The sequence below is a fragment of the Sparus aurata genome, chromosome 7 (assembly GCF_900880675.1).
Source record: "Sparus aurata chromosome 7, fSpaAur1.1, whole genome shotgun sequence".
Lineage (NCBI taxonomy): Eukaryota > Metazoa > Chordata > Actinopteri > Spariformes > Sparidae > Sparus > Sparus aurata.
Window position 1 is genome coordinate 33,747,914 of NC_044193.1, and position 18,598 is coordinate 33,766,511.

The window sequence follows — 18,598 nt, forward strand, 5'->3', positions numbered from 1 at the left end:
GTATTGTTTGTTGGAAGATATTACACAGTAGGAGGTAATGCCTGAGTTTGACCAATATTTATATGCACTACACAGTTTAGCTGGTTTAAATTCAGAATCATATACTACCCAACGTAATATTTGGGCATTTCTCTCAAATTTCAGGTCTATGAGCTTTTTATGCCAAATGTTCAGAGGAGCTGCAGTCCAGTTAGTCAATTTGCCTAGCTGTCATTTGGGGAATTTCTTTTCACCTGATATAGTCTGGAGGGGAATGTTTGTTTTCTTTGTTCTAGGTCCTTCCATTTGGCATCAAACTTAGGATCACACAAAAAAACCCCAGAAAGTGCAGCCATGCTGCTTTGTAATCTTCCGAGCAGGGCAAAGCCATTCCGCCTTCGTCTTTGGGTAGCTGTCATGTCTGAAATCGAATTCTTGTTTTATGCGTTCTCCAGACAAACCTCGGGTAGTTACTGAAAGAGATAGAGCAGTCTTGGTAGTATACTCATCTTAATGATGTATATTTGGTTGTACATGCTCATTGGTAGCAATGACCAGCGATTTAGATCCGTTTAGACATCATCTGTAAGTAGAAGATAGATCTTTAGGTATTGTTACTCCTAAGTATCTAATTGTGTTACTTTTCATTTGAATCTACTCCATTGAATGTTTTCCTGTGGTTCGTAATTAGAGCTAAGAGTTTGCTTTTTATAAGCTTAATTCATAACCTGAGTATGAACCACATTTCCTAAGCAGAGCCACCAGCTCAGACAAACTTGGATTGGGGTTAGTTAGGGTCACAAGAATGTTGTCTGTGTACAGGTAGGTCTTATATTGTGTGTTTTTAATCAGTAAACCTGTTATGTTTTCATCCTCCCTAATTGCCTTTGCCAATGGCTCAATGAAGAGAGCAAAAAGTGTAGGGCTAAGAGGGCATGCCTATCGACATCCCCTTTCAAGGATTGGATAAATTCCCATTTATTTTAATTCTGGCTGTGGGAGAATGGTATAACGATTTCAGGCATCCAATTACCCGGTCATCAAAGCCAAAGCAATTAAGAGCTAAATATAAATATTCCGAACGACCCGAGTCAAAAGCCTTCTCTGCATAAAGACTGCTACTGCTACTTCTACTACTGTTTCCATATTATTGCTTTTTATGTGGCCAATAATGTGTAGAGCACGTCTCACATTGTCGTGGGGTTTGCCTGTTTTTAACAAACCCTTTTTGGTCTGTGTCTTTTAAATCTGGGATTATATTTTCCAATCGTTTTGCTATCTTGTTGCATATAGCCTGTAATCCATGTTTAAAACAGATATAGGTCCATACGAACTACATTCTGTCTTGTCTTTACCTATTGTAGGAGAAATTATGGCTTCTCTCCAGGACTACAACATCTCCCCTCCCGTAAGAACAGAATTAGAAACAGTCCTTGAGAACTGGTATTATGGTCTCCCAGAAGGGAGAGAAAGGTATAGGCAGTGCAATCTGGCATTACACTATAATCTTACCAGCCTTTTCAAAATTTCTCAGTCATTTATATTTCATGGGGGATTCTCAGGATGTGTCCGTGTTGCGTTTGAACCCCTGCAGCTTGTCCTGGATGTGTTTCAGGCGTGTTTGTTCGGCATGAAGTTGCTCCTGCCATTTCCTAGGAAAGTTCTCTCAGTCGGGCCGTGGATTTGCCTTTCGCGGGGGTCTTGACTCCGAGGTTGCCTGGGATGAATGCACTTTTCTTCAGGTCATGCATTGCCTCTGGTGCGCTGTTGTATATAGCTGGGCCACTGTCGAAAAACACTTTTTTCCCGGGTGTGTCTGTAAGCGGAGCTCTTTTTCCTTAAGCACCCGTTTGATGGTGGAGTAAGCCTTTCTTAGTATTTTGGTTGGGTAGTCTTGTTTGTAATATATCCCATTTTGTCTTTCAAGCAGTGCATAGCAACAATTCTTTAACTTCATACTTCAGAAAACAGACGACAATGGACCCCTGGTTGCCGCCTCACGGTGGTTTGAGGCCAAGTGACCGAAGATAGTGTCGGGGAGGGACAGTTCAGTTTTAATAAACTGTTCTAGAACCAGCCCAAGACTTTCAATCTTTGAGAGATCAAGGATCTTGATGAAAATAAATTTGACTGGTATCTATGAGTAAGAATTTGAATTTGACACAGATCCAAATAAAAATCTAAATATTGCGTATTTAATTATGGTTTATTTGATATTGGATTAGTATTGATTTAATTAATGTATGCACTCTACTGAGTGCCATTCTATTCATCTTTGTAACTCTTAATCATTTTGAGAAATCACATTATAAATTCAAAATGGCGGAGGAGATGCACTGAGTATCTTTGATATTACTGTTAAATCCTCTATTTCTCAGAAAGCCACACAGTTAAATTAAATATTGTTCAACTAAATAAGGTGTTAAATTTTATGATATAATCCACTTGAATAGTTTATTTCAACACCAATAACAAATAATCTTCAGATTTGATCTATTTATAGGCTCAGTAGACAGAATAAATTCTTTGGTATAAAATGTTCACTGTGGACAGATGTATTTTCAGTCACAGAAAAAAGATATCAGAAAAATTATATTAAAATCTCGATAAAAGTTCATACATTTTATTCAGCTGATAAATATTGTTTTTACCTATTTGGTTTTCTGAGAAGGATTTAACAGTTACTCCTGACCCCACATTTTAGTTTGTTCTTCAAAATAACATATATAAAAAGATACATGTTTTTTTTCAGTGAAGGGGCTGAAACAATATCCCTATTAGAAGAAAACTGAATTGAAATGACTTTTTATCACTTTACTTGTGTCAGGGTGGAGACAGATCCACTGCCTCTGTCTTGTCAGATTTTTTGTCCCACTGAATTTGGGCCATAGATTCATGTGGACATTTCTAGCCATTATATAACATGTTGAGCAAGGTGCTGCTTAACACTGAACAGCTAAATGTTTACATGCTATGTCTGTTGTCAGGTGTTGAGCAGTTAGGAGATCACTGTTTTTTATTTTTTACAGTTCTGTTAAGCTTGAAAACAAGCTGTTACATAAGTCTCTGCGATTGGATTCATTTTTATTGTCATGACATGTATTGTTTATGTCAAATTATTGTGATAATTTACAAACCAGTTCTCATATACACATACACACAGTTTAATGCAGGAGACTGTGCCTGCTGTTGACATCTCAGCTGAGAAACCTGTCTTTGGTTTCTGACAGTAGAGAAAATACTGTAGAGCTCTGACAACAGCTGTTAGCTGTTCAAGTAGCTGGGTGGGGGCTGCATTCCATATGCATGTCTCACTCCCCAACATTTTGGCTGGAATCTGTTTTTCCCACCACTTTCAAGCCTACCACTCATTGTAAAATTCACAGCAGATCACAGAAGGGTCTGGGCGGTCTCACGGGAGCTTTAATCCACAACAGCCACGTGGATCAATCAAGGCCCAGCAAAATGGAGAGAAAAAGAAACCAATATGGCATGGAAACTAGTCCACACTTTGCCACTCCTCTAGGTGCAATGAAGTGCAATCTCAGAATGATCTACAGTATGTATCTCTGCCTGACACTGTTCATTCGACAGTCACACAGGTTTCAGATGGACATTTAAAAAGGAACAGTTAATGTAAAGTTGACAAAACAATTTTAATTCATTAAGTTTTTCAATGGCTCTGGAGCTTTGACCATATCATATAGTTCTCATCCATGTCTACTTGTCAGCAAATAAGTATCAGAGTTCAAGGATCAATTGCCCTTGCTTAGAATCATAAAAGTTTGAAGGTCCAGGCTACACTGTCCTACAAAGACAATCTGCAGTAACAGAAGCAGTGACTTCAAACTGTAAAATTGTTGGCGAGATGGTGTTACTTGCAATGTCAAACTGCTATTTGCTGATCCATTTAGAGGTGTACTTTGTAAAATATGTCCAGAAAGGTCAAAGGTAGCTCCAAAAACTTAGGGGGCATAATGTCACCAGAGTAATAGACAACTGCTGCTTTTTGATAGCTATCCTTGGCCGTAGCTAGCTACCATTAGCTGATTAGCTCATGGTTCAGTTAGTTGTGGAGCCAGTTATGCTAGGGTTTGTCTGGGCAGAGACCTCAGATGATAGTGAGAGTCATCAAAGACTTAGCTTGACAAGGTTTAGCAGCCTGCGAGTCAACCAGACTGGGGCTGAACTCAACCCCCAAGATCAACTGACTTCAGTTTAAAGACAGTGGTTGCAGTACGGAGGTGATTGACAGTGACTAAGACTGAGACTTGAAAAGCAGTCCACTGGTCTATTGTTGGTCAGCATAACCAGAGAAATTGCCTTTTTATTCCATGCATTGTTCTTCCTTTCCAAAAACCAAGTGCCTACATTACCCACAATAGACCTTAGCGACAGAGTGACATCACTGGAGCCACAAAAGCCTTTATACTACTTTTTTCACATATGTGGTGGTACTCCCCGATACCTGTAAACACCCTTAAATTAGCGCCATTAACCATTAAGTACAAATGCATTACCATAAGAAGAGCTAAAGTGTACGACTAGAGTTACTGAACAAGCTGAACAAGTTCCTCCAATTTGTCTCTCAACTTCCTAGTTAGTTATCATTAAAAAGCAGCTGTACACACTGAACCCTGCAAAAACACTGAAGAAAACAGCGCAATATAACAATACAATGTAAAATCAAAGTTCCAGTGCAAGTTTTAGGCAGTTATTTAAAAAGTCCTATTTACAGCTTCCACAATATGCATACATTTTTTATTACCATCCAGTGCAGGTTTCGCCAAACTATTTACAAAGTCAATTCTAGTGACAGCGTTTTTTTTTTTTTTTTTTTGCTTCAACAACATACGTTGAAAAGGTGCTATGATCATTGATGGTCTTTGTACTTGTAACTCACCTGCTTGAGGCTGTATTCTGCTGGAGGTAGGTGGCGTGCTGGATATACTGGTGCTGCTGCTCCTTGTAGCCTGACGTGCAGCTGTATTCAGACATACAGTACATCCATTCTGCTACACCGCTGGCTGCAAATAATAATAAACAAATAAGCTTTATTCAATTTGACTAAGATGTGCATTAACGGGTTTCACTGTAACAACAACAATAAAAAAAATAATAACACAGCAGTGTATCAGAGACCACAAACCGTTTTCTGAACTTAGATGTTTCAGAGAGTGGTTTAGATGTACAGTAATAATCAGGCTAATCTACTCTATAATTGTCCAGATGCACTCAGGACAGTTATAGAGTAGATTAGCTTGACTATTATTGTACACGCAAAAACATGTAGCCGCAGAAGACACAGATGGACAAACAACTGCTGCAGCATGCACACTACGACTTGCACCAGTGGTTCAACATAACAAATTATTACCTATGATTATGCATCTGTAGAATAAAAGAGGTTGAGTTATAATTAAATAGTTACACATGCCCAACATTGATGTAACATGGAGGAGAGATAAGGTGGACCGCTACTGTCTTCCGGCAACTATTCACGCGAGATCTCACATGACTTTTCCGGTTTTTGATTTTAGTATTGTTTGAGGCTCCTTTTTCAACTTCAAGGTCAATATTGTTTTTCGTTAACGACACAACAACGAATTATCCATGCATTTATATGGTACTAAGCTTTAGGAGCGGTCCATCTTAACTCACCTAAAGTGAGTAGTTCAAAAACTTTTCTTTTTAGTAAACTCTGCGTACACAAACAATGTTCTCAATGCTCGTGTTCATGTGTAGAGACCCTGGTGATACAACGAGCAAGGTTTCATGTTGTACCGAGCTTCTTAGTGTTTTGAAAGTAGCAAATTTGATGCTATCATAGAAATGCCCCCTGCACTCCATTAAAAATGATTTTGACCCGAAAAAAAATTACGGTCAATCTTAAAAGTGGCGCTTTCGTTGTACTTATGCTTTTACACAAACGTTTGACTCGGGTACATTCACAAATAGACTCTAGGTTGCAGTTTCTCTTTAACTCTCAGTAAATATTTAGTTACTGCCTTTTGCCTTTTGTAGGGCAGCATATTTCTGTGGTAAATGAGTAAACCCCATCTGCAGATAGGGTGGATTTGGTAGAAAATTCGAATGAAAGCAAATAAGTGAACCTCATACTGTGACCAGTTTTTCAACTGCTTTTCCAAGGTCAATAAACTTTGTAATGCAACTTTTGAAGTACTGGTACTTCTTTATTATTAATAATAATTATACAGATTCCTTTCACCCTCATAGTTTCTTTGGCAGATACCAGCTCCTTCAAATTAAGATGCATATCTTTTATTTTTCAACCTTCATTTTTATTTCCGCTTTGTTGCTGAAACACAAACTGTTTATGGCACAAATAGTGTCATCACCATTGGAGAAGAAATTGGGTGTTTTGGACAAGGAGCAGTTGACTTTGAAAGGATCATGGGCCTCAGAATAGGAGCCATGTTTATCCATCTTGGTTAAAGGCTGCTTCATTGGCTAATGTCTGGTCACAGGAGGAAATGTACAAAATGGAATTCAGGCTGTTACAATAAGAGATGGCTATTAAATTGCACCCAAAAGTAGACACCAAGACAAGGAAAAGGTAAACAGGACAAGGAACCACACCTTTAAATGCAAGCTTTATTAACAAAAGCTGAAATATTCCAAAAACCAAGAATCCAAGAAAACTGAACAGAACCAGTAGTTAGTCGTATTCAGACGATAAATTTGCAAACTTAGATTTTCTAGAATGAAAATGGTGCTTTACCAACCGTTGTTACAGGATTAGCATCCTGTTGCCATGGAAAATGGCAGTTCTGGTTAATTGACAGGACGCATGGGAAGTTGTGGCAATAATTCACACAAGTTATCATGAGGAATAAGGTGAATATATTCAGATTTCTTTTTCAATCTTTGGCTTTTATTTTAAGCTGGAGTCCTTCAGTCATCAACAAAACATAAAATTATCGCCATTTTGTGTAAAATCTTAGAGTGACTTAGTTGCTTTAAATATCAAACTCGTTTTTGAAAATACAAAACACATTTCATGATTTGATTGATTGATGGTGGCATTAATATTTCCCTATAAATACACACATAAAATCAATCATACACAAATCAAATAACTGAACAGTGAAATAATAAACCTGTGACATCATGTCAAGGTTAATGTAGCTTTGCTCAGGAGGAGGCTATATTCTTTTGTCCTCACACTTATGTCTTTCCTTTGCAGAGAGAGTCGGACTATTGGGTTGATCAGTCAGGCACTACTTCTTCTGCTCCTCTTGTGCCTCAGGGCGACAACACCTGTTCTAATTATTTGAGTCTCCTCTTCAGAAATAGGAGTCCAAATGATCTTCTCCACTTGAAAGGCATGTTTTCATTTGCTCCAAATGAAAAAAAGAGGATTCCTGAAGAAATTGGGTGGGTCGAAAGCTGGAGGCAATATAGATTCCTGCTATGGCTCTGGATATGGGGTGTGTGTGTGCTTGTATTAATTCATGTAAGTGGTATTGTATGGTTTGATTCAAACGACGTAAATGACAAAAATGCAGTTACCTGTGTGTCCTAAAGTAGGACAGTGTGTGTGAGGAGGAGGCAGTGAAACAGAGTCAGACCAGCTCTGTAAATGTGTTTTCTGCAGACTGACAGGCTGAGACATGCTCTCAGATTCTGTCTTCTAGGTGATTTAATGAAGAACTTGTAAATTAGTGCCATGCTGATTTGAAAAAGGAAACAGTTAAGCTTTTGGCACTACACACACCTTTGACATTTCTTTCTGATTGACTCAGAGTAGGTGTGTGAGTCTTTCATCGAGATCGAATCATAATTCCCCAAGATATTAATGAAATTGGGGTAAAAACGCCTCGTACATCTCTTAATACTAAAAAAAGTGTGAAAAAAATTTCTGGATCTGCACCAAATGGCAATGGGCACTATTCTGGGCTGAGACCCGTACTGCATCCAAGTTTGGTGGAAATGTGTTCAGTTGTTTTTGTGTAATCCTCCTGACAAAACAGCCAACCAACCAACCGACAAAAGCAACTGACTTAGCTGCTGAACAACAGGCTTGTTGCCGGTAGACTGTGAGCACAGTGCATCTTATCACATCCACCTATTGTTACCTCATGTTTCACTGACAGGTGAAACAAAACCCAAAACAACTAATATTATCACAATGAATGTTAACAACTAACATGGCTATTGTTAGTACTCAAGCTAGCAGGTTAGCATTGGCTGCACTTTCTCTGTCATTCCTGTGCAACTAGCTCAGTAACAGCTTTAGCAATACACCTGCCTAACTTTGCGGAAGACTCCAGTTATGTGCAATAAGTGAAAAATGCAGAGTGCAAGATAGTAGGGATGTACGTAGATAGACTGTCCAATAATTTTATATGGACCAAATAAAATTATTGGACGGACGTATAAGACAGATACTGGATATTTTCATTGTAGTTATCAGAGTGTTTGATTTATTATTAGCCGTTGGGATATTGAGAGATTTTGTACAAAAATGCTTCAATAATAACCTACCAACCCTAGATTTAAAATCGTTAAGACCTGCAGATTGAACAGGAAGTCAGGTAACCAGGAAATCAATTTACCTCTGTAAAACCATACAGGTCTACTTTACTCACTACTGCTGGCTCCACTTTAGCTTAGTTATATCTTTATGTATGCTAGGTTTCCTTCATTTGTTACTCGCAGAAACAACTGACTGTCCACACAAGAAACACTACCATCAGAATTAATAGTAAAGTCTGGCATTGGAGATAAAATCGAGCAGTATGTCATGAAATGAATTGTATGAAAATATAGATTTCAAGGGCTCTTAAAATCTGATATTTGGCTCACTGAAATTGTTTTCATTTTCTTGAGTCCTTTTGTAAAATTATTTTGGCTCTGAACCAAATGTAAAGCTAGCAAGTCTATTAATGGCTTTAATCAGTCATTTGTGAAGCATTTAGTTGTGGGATGTTGACATCATGTCAATTCTGTCCTCTTTGGCCTCTGTTCATCCCACTGAGGCTGTATTCAGCCACCTCAAGTCAATGACCTCCATTAGTTTAACTTTCACCCTCTTCTCTTATGTAAACGTGTACTCTGTGGTGTGTCACTGTGACACCACTGTTGGGACTATCCAGCAGTGTATGTGCTTGTGCTGCTGACAGAGACAGCTCCATAGTTGTGATGAACAATGTGCACTGCACACATCTCGTTGCCTTAAACTGTAACCTCAAGTCAAATTTTCGGGAGTAATTAGAAAAAGATCTGTCCCATAGAAGCAACTGTGACAGTGAAATAGCATGTGGTATAGCTTCTAGCGTATATGAAACGTATAATTCATTTAAATTAAATGAAAAGGGAAAGCTCACTCTGAGTTTGGTAAAAAGTTGAACTAACAACTAATGCTTTTGGTTTTTGCTATGTATTTACAGGTGTGGTTCAGCAATCGAAGGGCCAGATGGCGGAAACAAGCAGGAGCCAATCAGCTTGCAGCATTTAACCACCTGTTGCCGGGTGGATTTCCTCCCACGGGGATGCCAACACTTCCTACATACCAGCTGCCAGATTCCAGCTACCCAACAAACACTCTGCCCCAAGGTAGAAGACACAATTTATATTACAGCTCAGTCAAACAAGGTAATAGCGCAGTAATAGTTTGGTAATAAGAGCTAATTATTAAGTAATACCATTTAATTACCATCGGTGTTCTCTGATGTTACAAGAAGCAAAGAGGGAAATTATGGTTATGAGAAAATCCACCATATGTCATGAAAAATGACAAACTGGTACATATAGGGAAAAAAGTGTAGTATAGCAAGATACAAGTATAGCAAGTGTGTTGTATAGCATAATTCCTGATGGTATTATCTTTAGACACTTTCTAATTGACTTACTTTGGCTGTCTTGTTTGAGCATGCCTACATGTTACTATGGTTACTAAATGATTTAGCTATACAAAAATTTAAAAGAAGGATTTAATTGTAGATTTTTACATCATGCTAGAATTACACATGTATTATCCTAAGATACTGTAGTTGGTCTATCTGCTTTCAGAACACAAGAATCTGATTTGACATGGGAGGAACCTTTTCAAACAGTGTGTTTCAGGTTGTATTTTCCACACCTGAGTACAAATGACAAGTGTCACATCTGCCCAAACAAACTGCGCCAACCAGAAAAACTGACTGCTGTGCCTCAAATCTTGACAGATAGCTTTGTTGCTAAAGTAATGCACTGCTAATCAGCTGCCTCTCAAGAACACATTGCCACAGGGGATGTGTTCTTGATAACCTCAGAGGCCAGTTACACAGGGTGTCCGCAGGGTTGTAAAAGGTATTAAAAGGTAGTAAATGAAATTAGCAAAAATTAAGGCCATTAAAAAGTATTAAAAAGTAATAAACGTCATTTGACGAAGTATTACATTTTTATTTTTTTCCATTTGTGGTAAGTGCAGGCCTATCTCCAAAATATTGTGTGAATTTATTTATGAAAATTATATGCGTGAGGCACGGGTCGGTATTGGAAAACATAATGACCGGTGTCGTTGAACGTTTTTTATGCCTCTGATTCATGTCTTCATGTCACTCCGCAAGTAGTCAATCAATGTAAATTCATTCGAAGCAGAGCTCCACCAAAGAGCCTGCAATCATTGCAAAATGTTATCTGATGTGTCAGTGTTTCCCCTATATGCATTCTGCTGCTGGATTTTCAGTGCCGCCGTGAAAAAAAAAGAAAAAAAAGACATGATTTCTGAAATCGATTCTTATTGTCATTACTACTACTATACTACTATTTGTATACTTTCTGCAAGTCACCGTTTAAGTTGAATGACTGAAATTCTTGTCATCCTATTCAAAGGCTGCAACAGGTGACTCATCGAACCGGTGTGAAGTTAGTTTCAGGTTGGATATTTGGCGGGTATTCACTCTGGTCCAGCCACGACTTTACTGAGGTTCCCCCAGTGTTAGCAGCAGGAGGATGGTTAGCTCACCTTCCAGAGCCTCGTGCTGAAAACTGATTTAGGGACCGTCATTAAATTACTAAGCATAAATATATTAATACAAATTAATTGCAGTTTTTTCTTCCATGTCATGTGACCCAGTGACTCCAATCCAGCAACAAATTGTATTAGTAAACTGGACGAATGAGGCACACCTATTTTTATTGTTTTTATTTTTCTCAATAGCTTCCATGTCATGTGGCACTCTGACTTCTGAAACAGATACTGTTTCCATAAAAAATATATAATAATAAAGAAAATAATGGTAAATAAGTTCTCTAATACTCAAGAGGTTAACATATTTTCAAGGAGCAATGTCAACTTCTACACTATTTTGTCTCATGTCTCAGATTCTGATTACGAAATTCTGAAAATGACTTTTTTTTTCCAAAATTCCCCCCCCCGGACCTCCCTAGTGTTGATAGGTTACCGACTCAGAGCACCGCTGCCACAAAAAGATCTAGGGGAAACACTGTGTTCTAAGATTTTCGGACGTGTGGAGCGTACAATTTCTTTTTTTAGCTGAAGCCAACAACGGGACAAAATAAATATAAAGAGAGACATAATGGAGTCGTATATTTTCCTGCTTTTTTGTCCTTTGCCAATCACACCTATGGTGAGTAGACCTACAACAGACGTCAGACAGCAAACTCTGTGCCCCACTTCAACGTTGTGAGCTGAGGTTCTGTGGTGCCTTGAAACAGACTAAACACCATGCAACTCCAATGAGGGGATAGGAGAGCTCTTCCAGAACATGTTTACTGATGCAGAGATAGCAAAATCCTTTGCATGTGGCAAGGACAAGACGAGCTACATCATCAAATTTGGTATAGCATCATACTAAGAAGCACACTCTCTCCTCTCTCTCTCTCTCTCTCTCTCTCTCTCTCTCTCCTTACTGCTACCTTACTCCTTTTGGAAAGGAATTATTATTTTATATACTCATCACTTTACTTTTTACAAAATTCCTTTTATTAAACATTTCTTATTTTAAACTTTAAAAAAAAATTCTGATTATAATTTTTCATTTTGTCTTCATTGAGATAGAATGATAGTGAAAGAGTGTAGCGCTGGAGAAGTGGTGTGTGCGTTTCCTACACATAACAATGAAATAATTTTTTGTCTTGGATTAAATAACAAATAATTGTGCATAGGTCAGCATTTTAATCGAGGCAAAAAAGTAACAAAGTATCCAGTAATAATAGGTACTTGATTTGAATGGTAAGCATTACTACACTTATTCGCTCAGAAAGATAAGTAACAAAATGACAGTCATCCGTTGCTTTATAATTAGTTACCCCCAACACTGAAGTTCGAAAGGTTGCCACTACAGTTGCAGTCGTGCTGGTATTAAAAAATATTGTGAAGGTATTAAAAAAGGTATTAAAAGGTATTAAATTCAACTTAAGAATTGCTGTATATAGCCTGTTACAGTACAGGAACGATTTATGGAGTTTCCTGATGAACAGATACCTTAAGTGCCATAAGTAACCATTAACTATCTAACAGCTAACTGCTGCTAAAAGTTGTTGTCCACTCTGTTTGCTGTGCTATTAAGTTACAGGCCCTATTTGCTGGCGCAGGCATGTGTTGCCTTGAGCCAGACCACCTCAGTACCTTATGTCTTGTTGTTAAACTGGCCTGCGTCTTCTTGGAGATTGTGTTGTGTTGTTCTGTTCCGGTTCAGCCCTGTTCACTGAGAGCAGCATATCTGAGTCAGCAGACTGCTAGCTCCATGGCACATGATAGGGATCTAATGCACATTCAGCACTATTGGCTGCTATAAGAGATAACTAATATCTAAAACAGGTTCCTCACTAGCTGCCTGTTTATATAGGATACAGCTATGCTGATGCAAATAACATTTCATTAGCCATTTCATGAGAACTTTAAGCACCTAAAGAAATAGATATGTTTCATTGCATACAACAACAAGGTACAACAGGGACAGAGGTACAAGGAACTTTTTAGCTGGTATATGTTTCAGTGCTCAGCTCTGTGCTGTTATGTTTTTTTTTCAGATGGTAGTGGTACAGTTCACCGTCCCCAGCCGTTACCTCCATCCACCATGCACCAGAGCGGTCTCTCCAGCACAGACAGCAGCTCTGCCTACGGTATCGCCTCCAACCGCCATGGCTTCTCCAGCTACTCCGACACCTTTATGAGCTCTTCCGCACCGAGCAACCATGTCAACCCTGTCAGCAACGGACTCTCCCCACAGGTAAACCTGCTGGACTACTGTGACATTTATGTCTGTGGATCAAGTAAAGTAGAAAGAACTAGCTCCTGTTTGCAGTTAGCTGGAACTTGATGATCCATATCAGTTCATTGTAGAGGCTGGTCTGGTACATTTTAAGTCTGTATTTGGGGTGGATATATGGAGAGATGGCAAACCTCCACCGAAAGGTGAGAAATACATCTTCTTTCTTGCTGTGTGGTTGTTGGTTGTCATTGTACTGTGTCTTTCCAAATTCATGTTGGAGTCCATAATTACACCAAGATTTTTGGCTTGATTTGTAGATTTAAGTGTCACAGTTTCATGGTGAACGCTGACTTGTAATGTGTAATATGTGGGTCCAAAATTAATTATTTCATTTTTATCTCTGTGCAGTTAGTAGAAAATTCTGGCATCCACTCACTGATTTGTTCGATGCACTTATTTGGCAATCGTAAGGGACTGTAGTCATGTAAAGTTGTGTGTCATCTGCATGAGAAATTTTAATATTCCATAATCTGAACAAGAGCAGAACATATAGATCCTGTATAGAAGAGGCCTGAGAAAAGACCCTTGAGGAACACGTGATGTTTATTTGATCAGATGGAAGATTACTAATTAACACAAAGTGTTCCCTATACTGTGAGTGTAAGTTAAACCATGTAAGTGCAGTGCCAGTAAGTCCCACCCATTTTCTAACTTGCCTTGCCTTATAAACTGTCAACCAGTTTCAGTGTAAGGCATGTCACTCTGCTACCCCTTCACAACAACTAACAACTGCTAACATCTGGCTTTTGTGTGCAATGTGAACGTAAATTCATATAAATCAGGATTTACTTGATAGTCAATTAATCCTGCAGTAGTAATGGGCATTTATCACCTCCATCTAAGCTTCAGATATGGTATGGACACAACACTCAGGTGAACACACTAGTTTTACTCTCCTTTTTAGGTGCGATGCTATGACGTGTGTTGAAGTTTAGGCTGTTGATTGTTAATCTTTCCATCCATCTCTGGCAAGTAGTGCTAGAACATTGTTCAGTCGGTGTGCGCGAGATGCACTCACGCTCTGGCTCGAATGATTGAACGCAGTGAATGTGTTTAGTGCCACTGTGAAGAGAATGTGGTCTGCTTTGGTTTTCCACTTTCAGGTTCTATGTGCTAATGTTAGTGTAAAAGTGATATACTTGATCAATGATCCTATTGATTATATACTATATTCTCTGTAGGTGGCAGGGGTCCATAGAGTAGCAATATCTACATTTGTTGGTAATGCACCAGACTAGATCAGAACAGAATTGTCCCTCAAGTCAAGCCTCTTTTTAACTACTGTACTTGCATGGTACATTTGCAACATGTAATTTTGTCTCCCTGCTCCCTCATCTTGTTCCAATGTACATAAGGAAAGTGTAAGCTTTTTGTGCAACCTCGCTGGACATTAGTCGTATTTGTCCCTGTATGATGTTAAGGCTTGCTTGATTTACTGCATTTGTTTGATCTAACTGGCTTTTTGTGAGTTAGTACCATAAGTGTGTAACAGCACATGCCCCTTGGCTAATGAGAACAACAACATTTTACACACAACTTATTTCCATCCTTATGCCTGTGCATTTAATTACATTGTTGGACCCCATGGCTCCTAATGGATTCTGGCTTGGGCTCTCAACTAGAAAGATGTTCAGTTGGAGATCAAATTCTTTTCAGTGCTATAGGGAAAAGGTAGGAAAGAAATAATCTCACTGACTAATAATTCATTAGATTCATACATCCTCTCTCCTCCTGTAATTTACAGATGTTGCTGCCAATACAGGCTGTTGTAATGAATTGTAGCTAACATGCAAGTACCATATCCTGCAGTCTGTCACTCTGTGTGTGCCATTTAGTGAAGTGTGAATGTATATATTATCTCTGAACAAAGGCTTTTAGTCCAGTCATAAGCCTGATTCCTTTAGTCAGATTTGTTTAGATTTTCAGTGGATATGAGTAAAACTCCCTACCCTGTTCTCGCTGTTCTTCTCTTAACTCATATGTTCATTCATCAAATTTCCCAGTATATTTGCCACCCAATCAAATACTGTATATGAATAAATTAGAGCCTCAATTTATTTACAATCCAAATATTAACACCTAACACTTTCTTTTCCATCTACCTGCCAAAGATGTGTATAGTCTTTTTTAATTGATTTACTGTGATATGAAAAAGTTTAGGCATGCCATTATTTGTGAAGTCATTGTCTTCACAGAAAATGATGACAGTGGCATGCCATTCATCTTCTAATGAAAGCTGAGTACTGGGGTAGTTTCCAAACAAAGATTTTTAGTGTAGCAATATTATGTTGGATGAAATTAAATCAGACGTGAAAAATAGGCTGTGCAAAAATGTGCGCTCCCTTCTCATTTTGTTGATTTGAATACCTGTAACTACTTAGCACTGATTAACTGGAACAGAAAATTGGTTTGGTGAGCTCATTAAGCCTTTAACTTCATAGACAAGTGCATCCAATCATGAGAAAAAGGTATTTAAGGTGGTCAATTGCAAGTTGTTCTTCTCTTTGTCTCTACTCTGAAGAGGGGCAACACGGGGGCCTCAAAACATCTCTTAAATGACCTGAAAACAAAGATTGTTCAACATTATGGTTTAGGGGAAGGCTACAAAAAACTATGTCAGAGATTTCAGCTGCCAGTTTCTACTGTAGGGAACATGGAGAGGAAATGGAAGACCACAGGCATAGTTCTGGTGAAGGCCAGATGTGGCAGGCAAAGAAAAAATATCAGACAAATCAGACAGGCAAAGGTGAAGGATGGTAAGAATGGTCAAAGACAACCCAAAGACCTACAACATCACCTTGCTGGAGATGGTGTCACTGTCACTTTGCCCAAGGAGAGGCTGCACAGGAGAGTGATGCGGGAAAAGCCTTTTCTGCACACACGCCACAAACAGAGTCGCTTGAGGTATGCAAAAGCACATTTGGACAAGCCAGCATCATTTTGGAATAAGGTGTTGTGGACTGATGAAACAAAGATTGAGTAATTTGGTCATAAAAATGGGGCTATGCATGGTGGCGAAAGAACACAGCATTCCAAGAAGAACACTTGCTACCCAAAGTAAAATTTGGTGAAGGTTCCATCATGCTGTGGGGCTGTGTGGCTGGTGCCGGTACTGGGAATCTTGTTAAAGTTAAGGGTCGCATGGATTCCACTCAATTTCAGCAGATTCTTGAGAATAATTTTCAAGAATCAGTCACAAAGTTGAAGTTACGCAGGGGCTTGTTATTTCAACAAGACAATGACCCAAAACACTGCTTAAAATCTGCTCAGCCATTCATGCAGGGAACAAGTACAATGCTCTGGAATGGCCATCCAAGTCCCCAAACCTGGATATCACTGAAAATCTGTGGGATGATTTGAAGCATACTGTCGATGCCCAACAACTAAATGGTCCAAAATACTTTCATCCAGAATCCAGACACTCATTAGAGGCTATAGGAAGCGTCTAGAGGCTGATTTTTGCAAAAGGAGGCTTTTGATGTGATGCGATTTTCTGTTGGGGTGCCCAAATTTATGCACCTGCCTTATTTTGTTTTGATGCATATTGCACATTTTCTGTTAATCCAGTAAACCTCATTTTATTACTGTGTCCATCAGTTATTTGACAGATCAAAATGAAATTGCTGATCCAAACACCAATGATTTATAAATTAAAATTATGGAAATTATCAGGGGTGCCCAAACTTTGTCATGCGACTGTATATTTGTGCTTTGTTTGAACTCATCAAGCACACTGTTTTTTAAAATGAAATATTTCACCCAAATTTTATCCTAGCAGCAGCTACAAAAAGAAAGTTATAGAATAACTGAAAAAACTGAAAAGGGACAAATCCATTAATAGGCCATTATATTACCAACTGTACCCCAGGGAAGCCCTCCCATGTATCTATGGATTCCCCAAGATACACAAGGAAGGAGCACCACTCAGACCCATCATCAGCAGCATCAACTCAATTCCCTATACAATATACAAGCACTTAGCCAGTATCCTAGCTCCTTTGGTCCGTAACACTGAACATCACATCAAAAACTCACAGGAATTTGCTAAACTAGGTGAGAGAAATAATACTGGACTAAGAAGAAAAAATGGTTTCTTATGATGTCTCATCATTTATTATATGCATTCCCACTCAAGAAGTGGTAAAGATGTTAGAGAACCATCTGCCACAGAACTGCACCCTGTTCAGCAGAACTAACTTCACATGGACCGCATTTTTCCCTTACTTGACCTCTGTCTGACGACCACCTACTTCCAGCACAGTGAGGGTTTCTACAGACAGAAGCACGGCTGTGCCATGGGCTCACCAGTGTCCCCAATAGTGGCCAACCTCGACATGGATGAAGTTGAGAGCAGAGCCTTGATTACCTTCACAGGAACTGCTCCTAGCGACTGGTCCATGTGGACGACACCTAGGTCAAAATCAGAACAAGGGAAGCGGAAGCCTTTACAGAATATATAAAGGCAGTGGACAGTAACATCAAGTTCACATAGGAAGATGTCACAGGAGACAGTCTGCCCCCCGTAACATCAAGTTCACATAGGAAGATGTCACAGGAGACAGTCTGCCATTCTTGGATGGTGCAGTACACATTGAAGAAGACAGAAGCCTCAATATTGAGGTGTACAAAACTTGCACACACAGATTAATAGTCATCAGTATCAGAACCCTAAACCATTGGGCTTAGACCATGCCCACAGCGATAGACAGGAAAGAAAAGGAAAAGAAGTACATAAGGGGAGCTCTTAAAACATGTGGCTACCGAAACTGGACCTTTGTCAAAACTCCTCAGATCAAGACTCTGCTGTCCACTGACATCTGAAGGAGACAAATCATTCCTTTGAGGACAACAGTGTAAATGTCTTGGCCAGAGAAGACAAACAGTTTGAAAAAAGAGTAAAAGAATCCATCTATGTCAAACTAGAAGAACTGACTATGAACAGAGGAGGTAGCCTACATCATGACTTACTCACCTACGATGCAGTACTGTGTTCACTCACCAGACAACTTAACAACCATTCACACCTGGGCTCACCTAGCCCTAGCAACCCACATGAAGGCCAGTTAAGTAAATGACCCAGAAGCCCCCCCCCCCCCGAATGAGAGATGAATCGTCTCCAAGAAACGGAAATGTGTCCAGTTGCTTATGATACAGCACAGTTTTGTCTAGGCATGTTGAAATGTAATCACCCATTTGCACAAACTACTGCCTGTTTCCCATATAGCTTTTTACCCAATCCAACGCAACCCCTCTTATGCTGTATCTTTTCAATTTTTTGAGTAATATCTCATGGTTTATGGTATGAAATGCTTTTTAAAAAATCTATAGAATCTCCTACTACATACTTCTTATCAGTACAACCAGTAATTTCTTCT

The 18,598-nt window shown here is 39.0% G+C and overlaps 1 protein-coding gene across 4 annotated transcripts in view; it reads left to right on the plus strand.

Moving 5' to 3' along the window:
- Positions 1-18,598, plus strand: part of LOC115585547 (paired box protein Pax-7) — an 87,796-nt gene that overhangs the window by 30,796 nt on the left and 38,402 nt on the right. For all 4 annotated transcript variants that reach the window (XM_030424001.1, XM_030424002.1, XM_030424004.1 and 1 more), the window contains exons 6-7: positions 9,393-9,558; positions 12,982-13,181. In XM_030424001.1, coding sequence (XP_030279861.1) covers positions 9,393-9,558; positions 12,982-13,181 — 366 coding nt within the window. The remainder of the gene's footprint in view (positions 1-9,392; positions 9,559-12,981; positions 13,182-18,598) is intronic.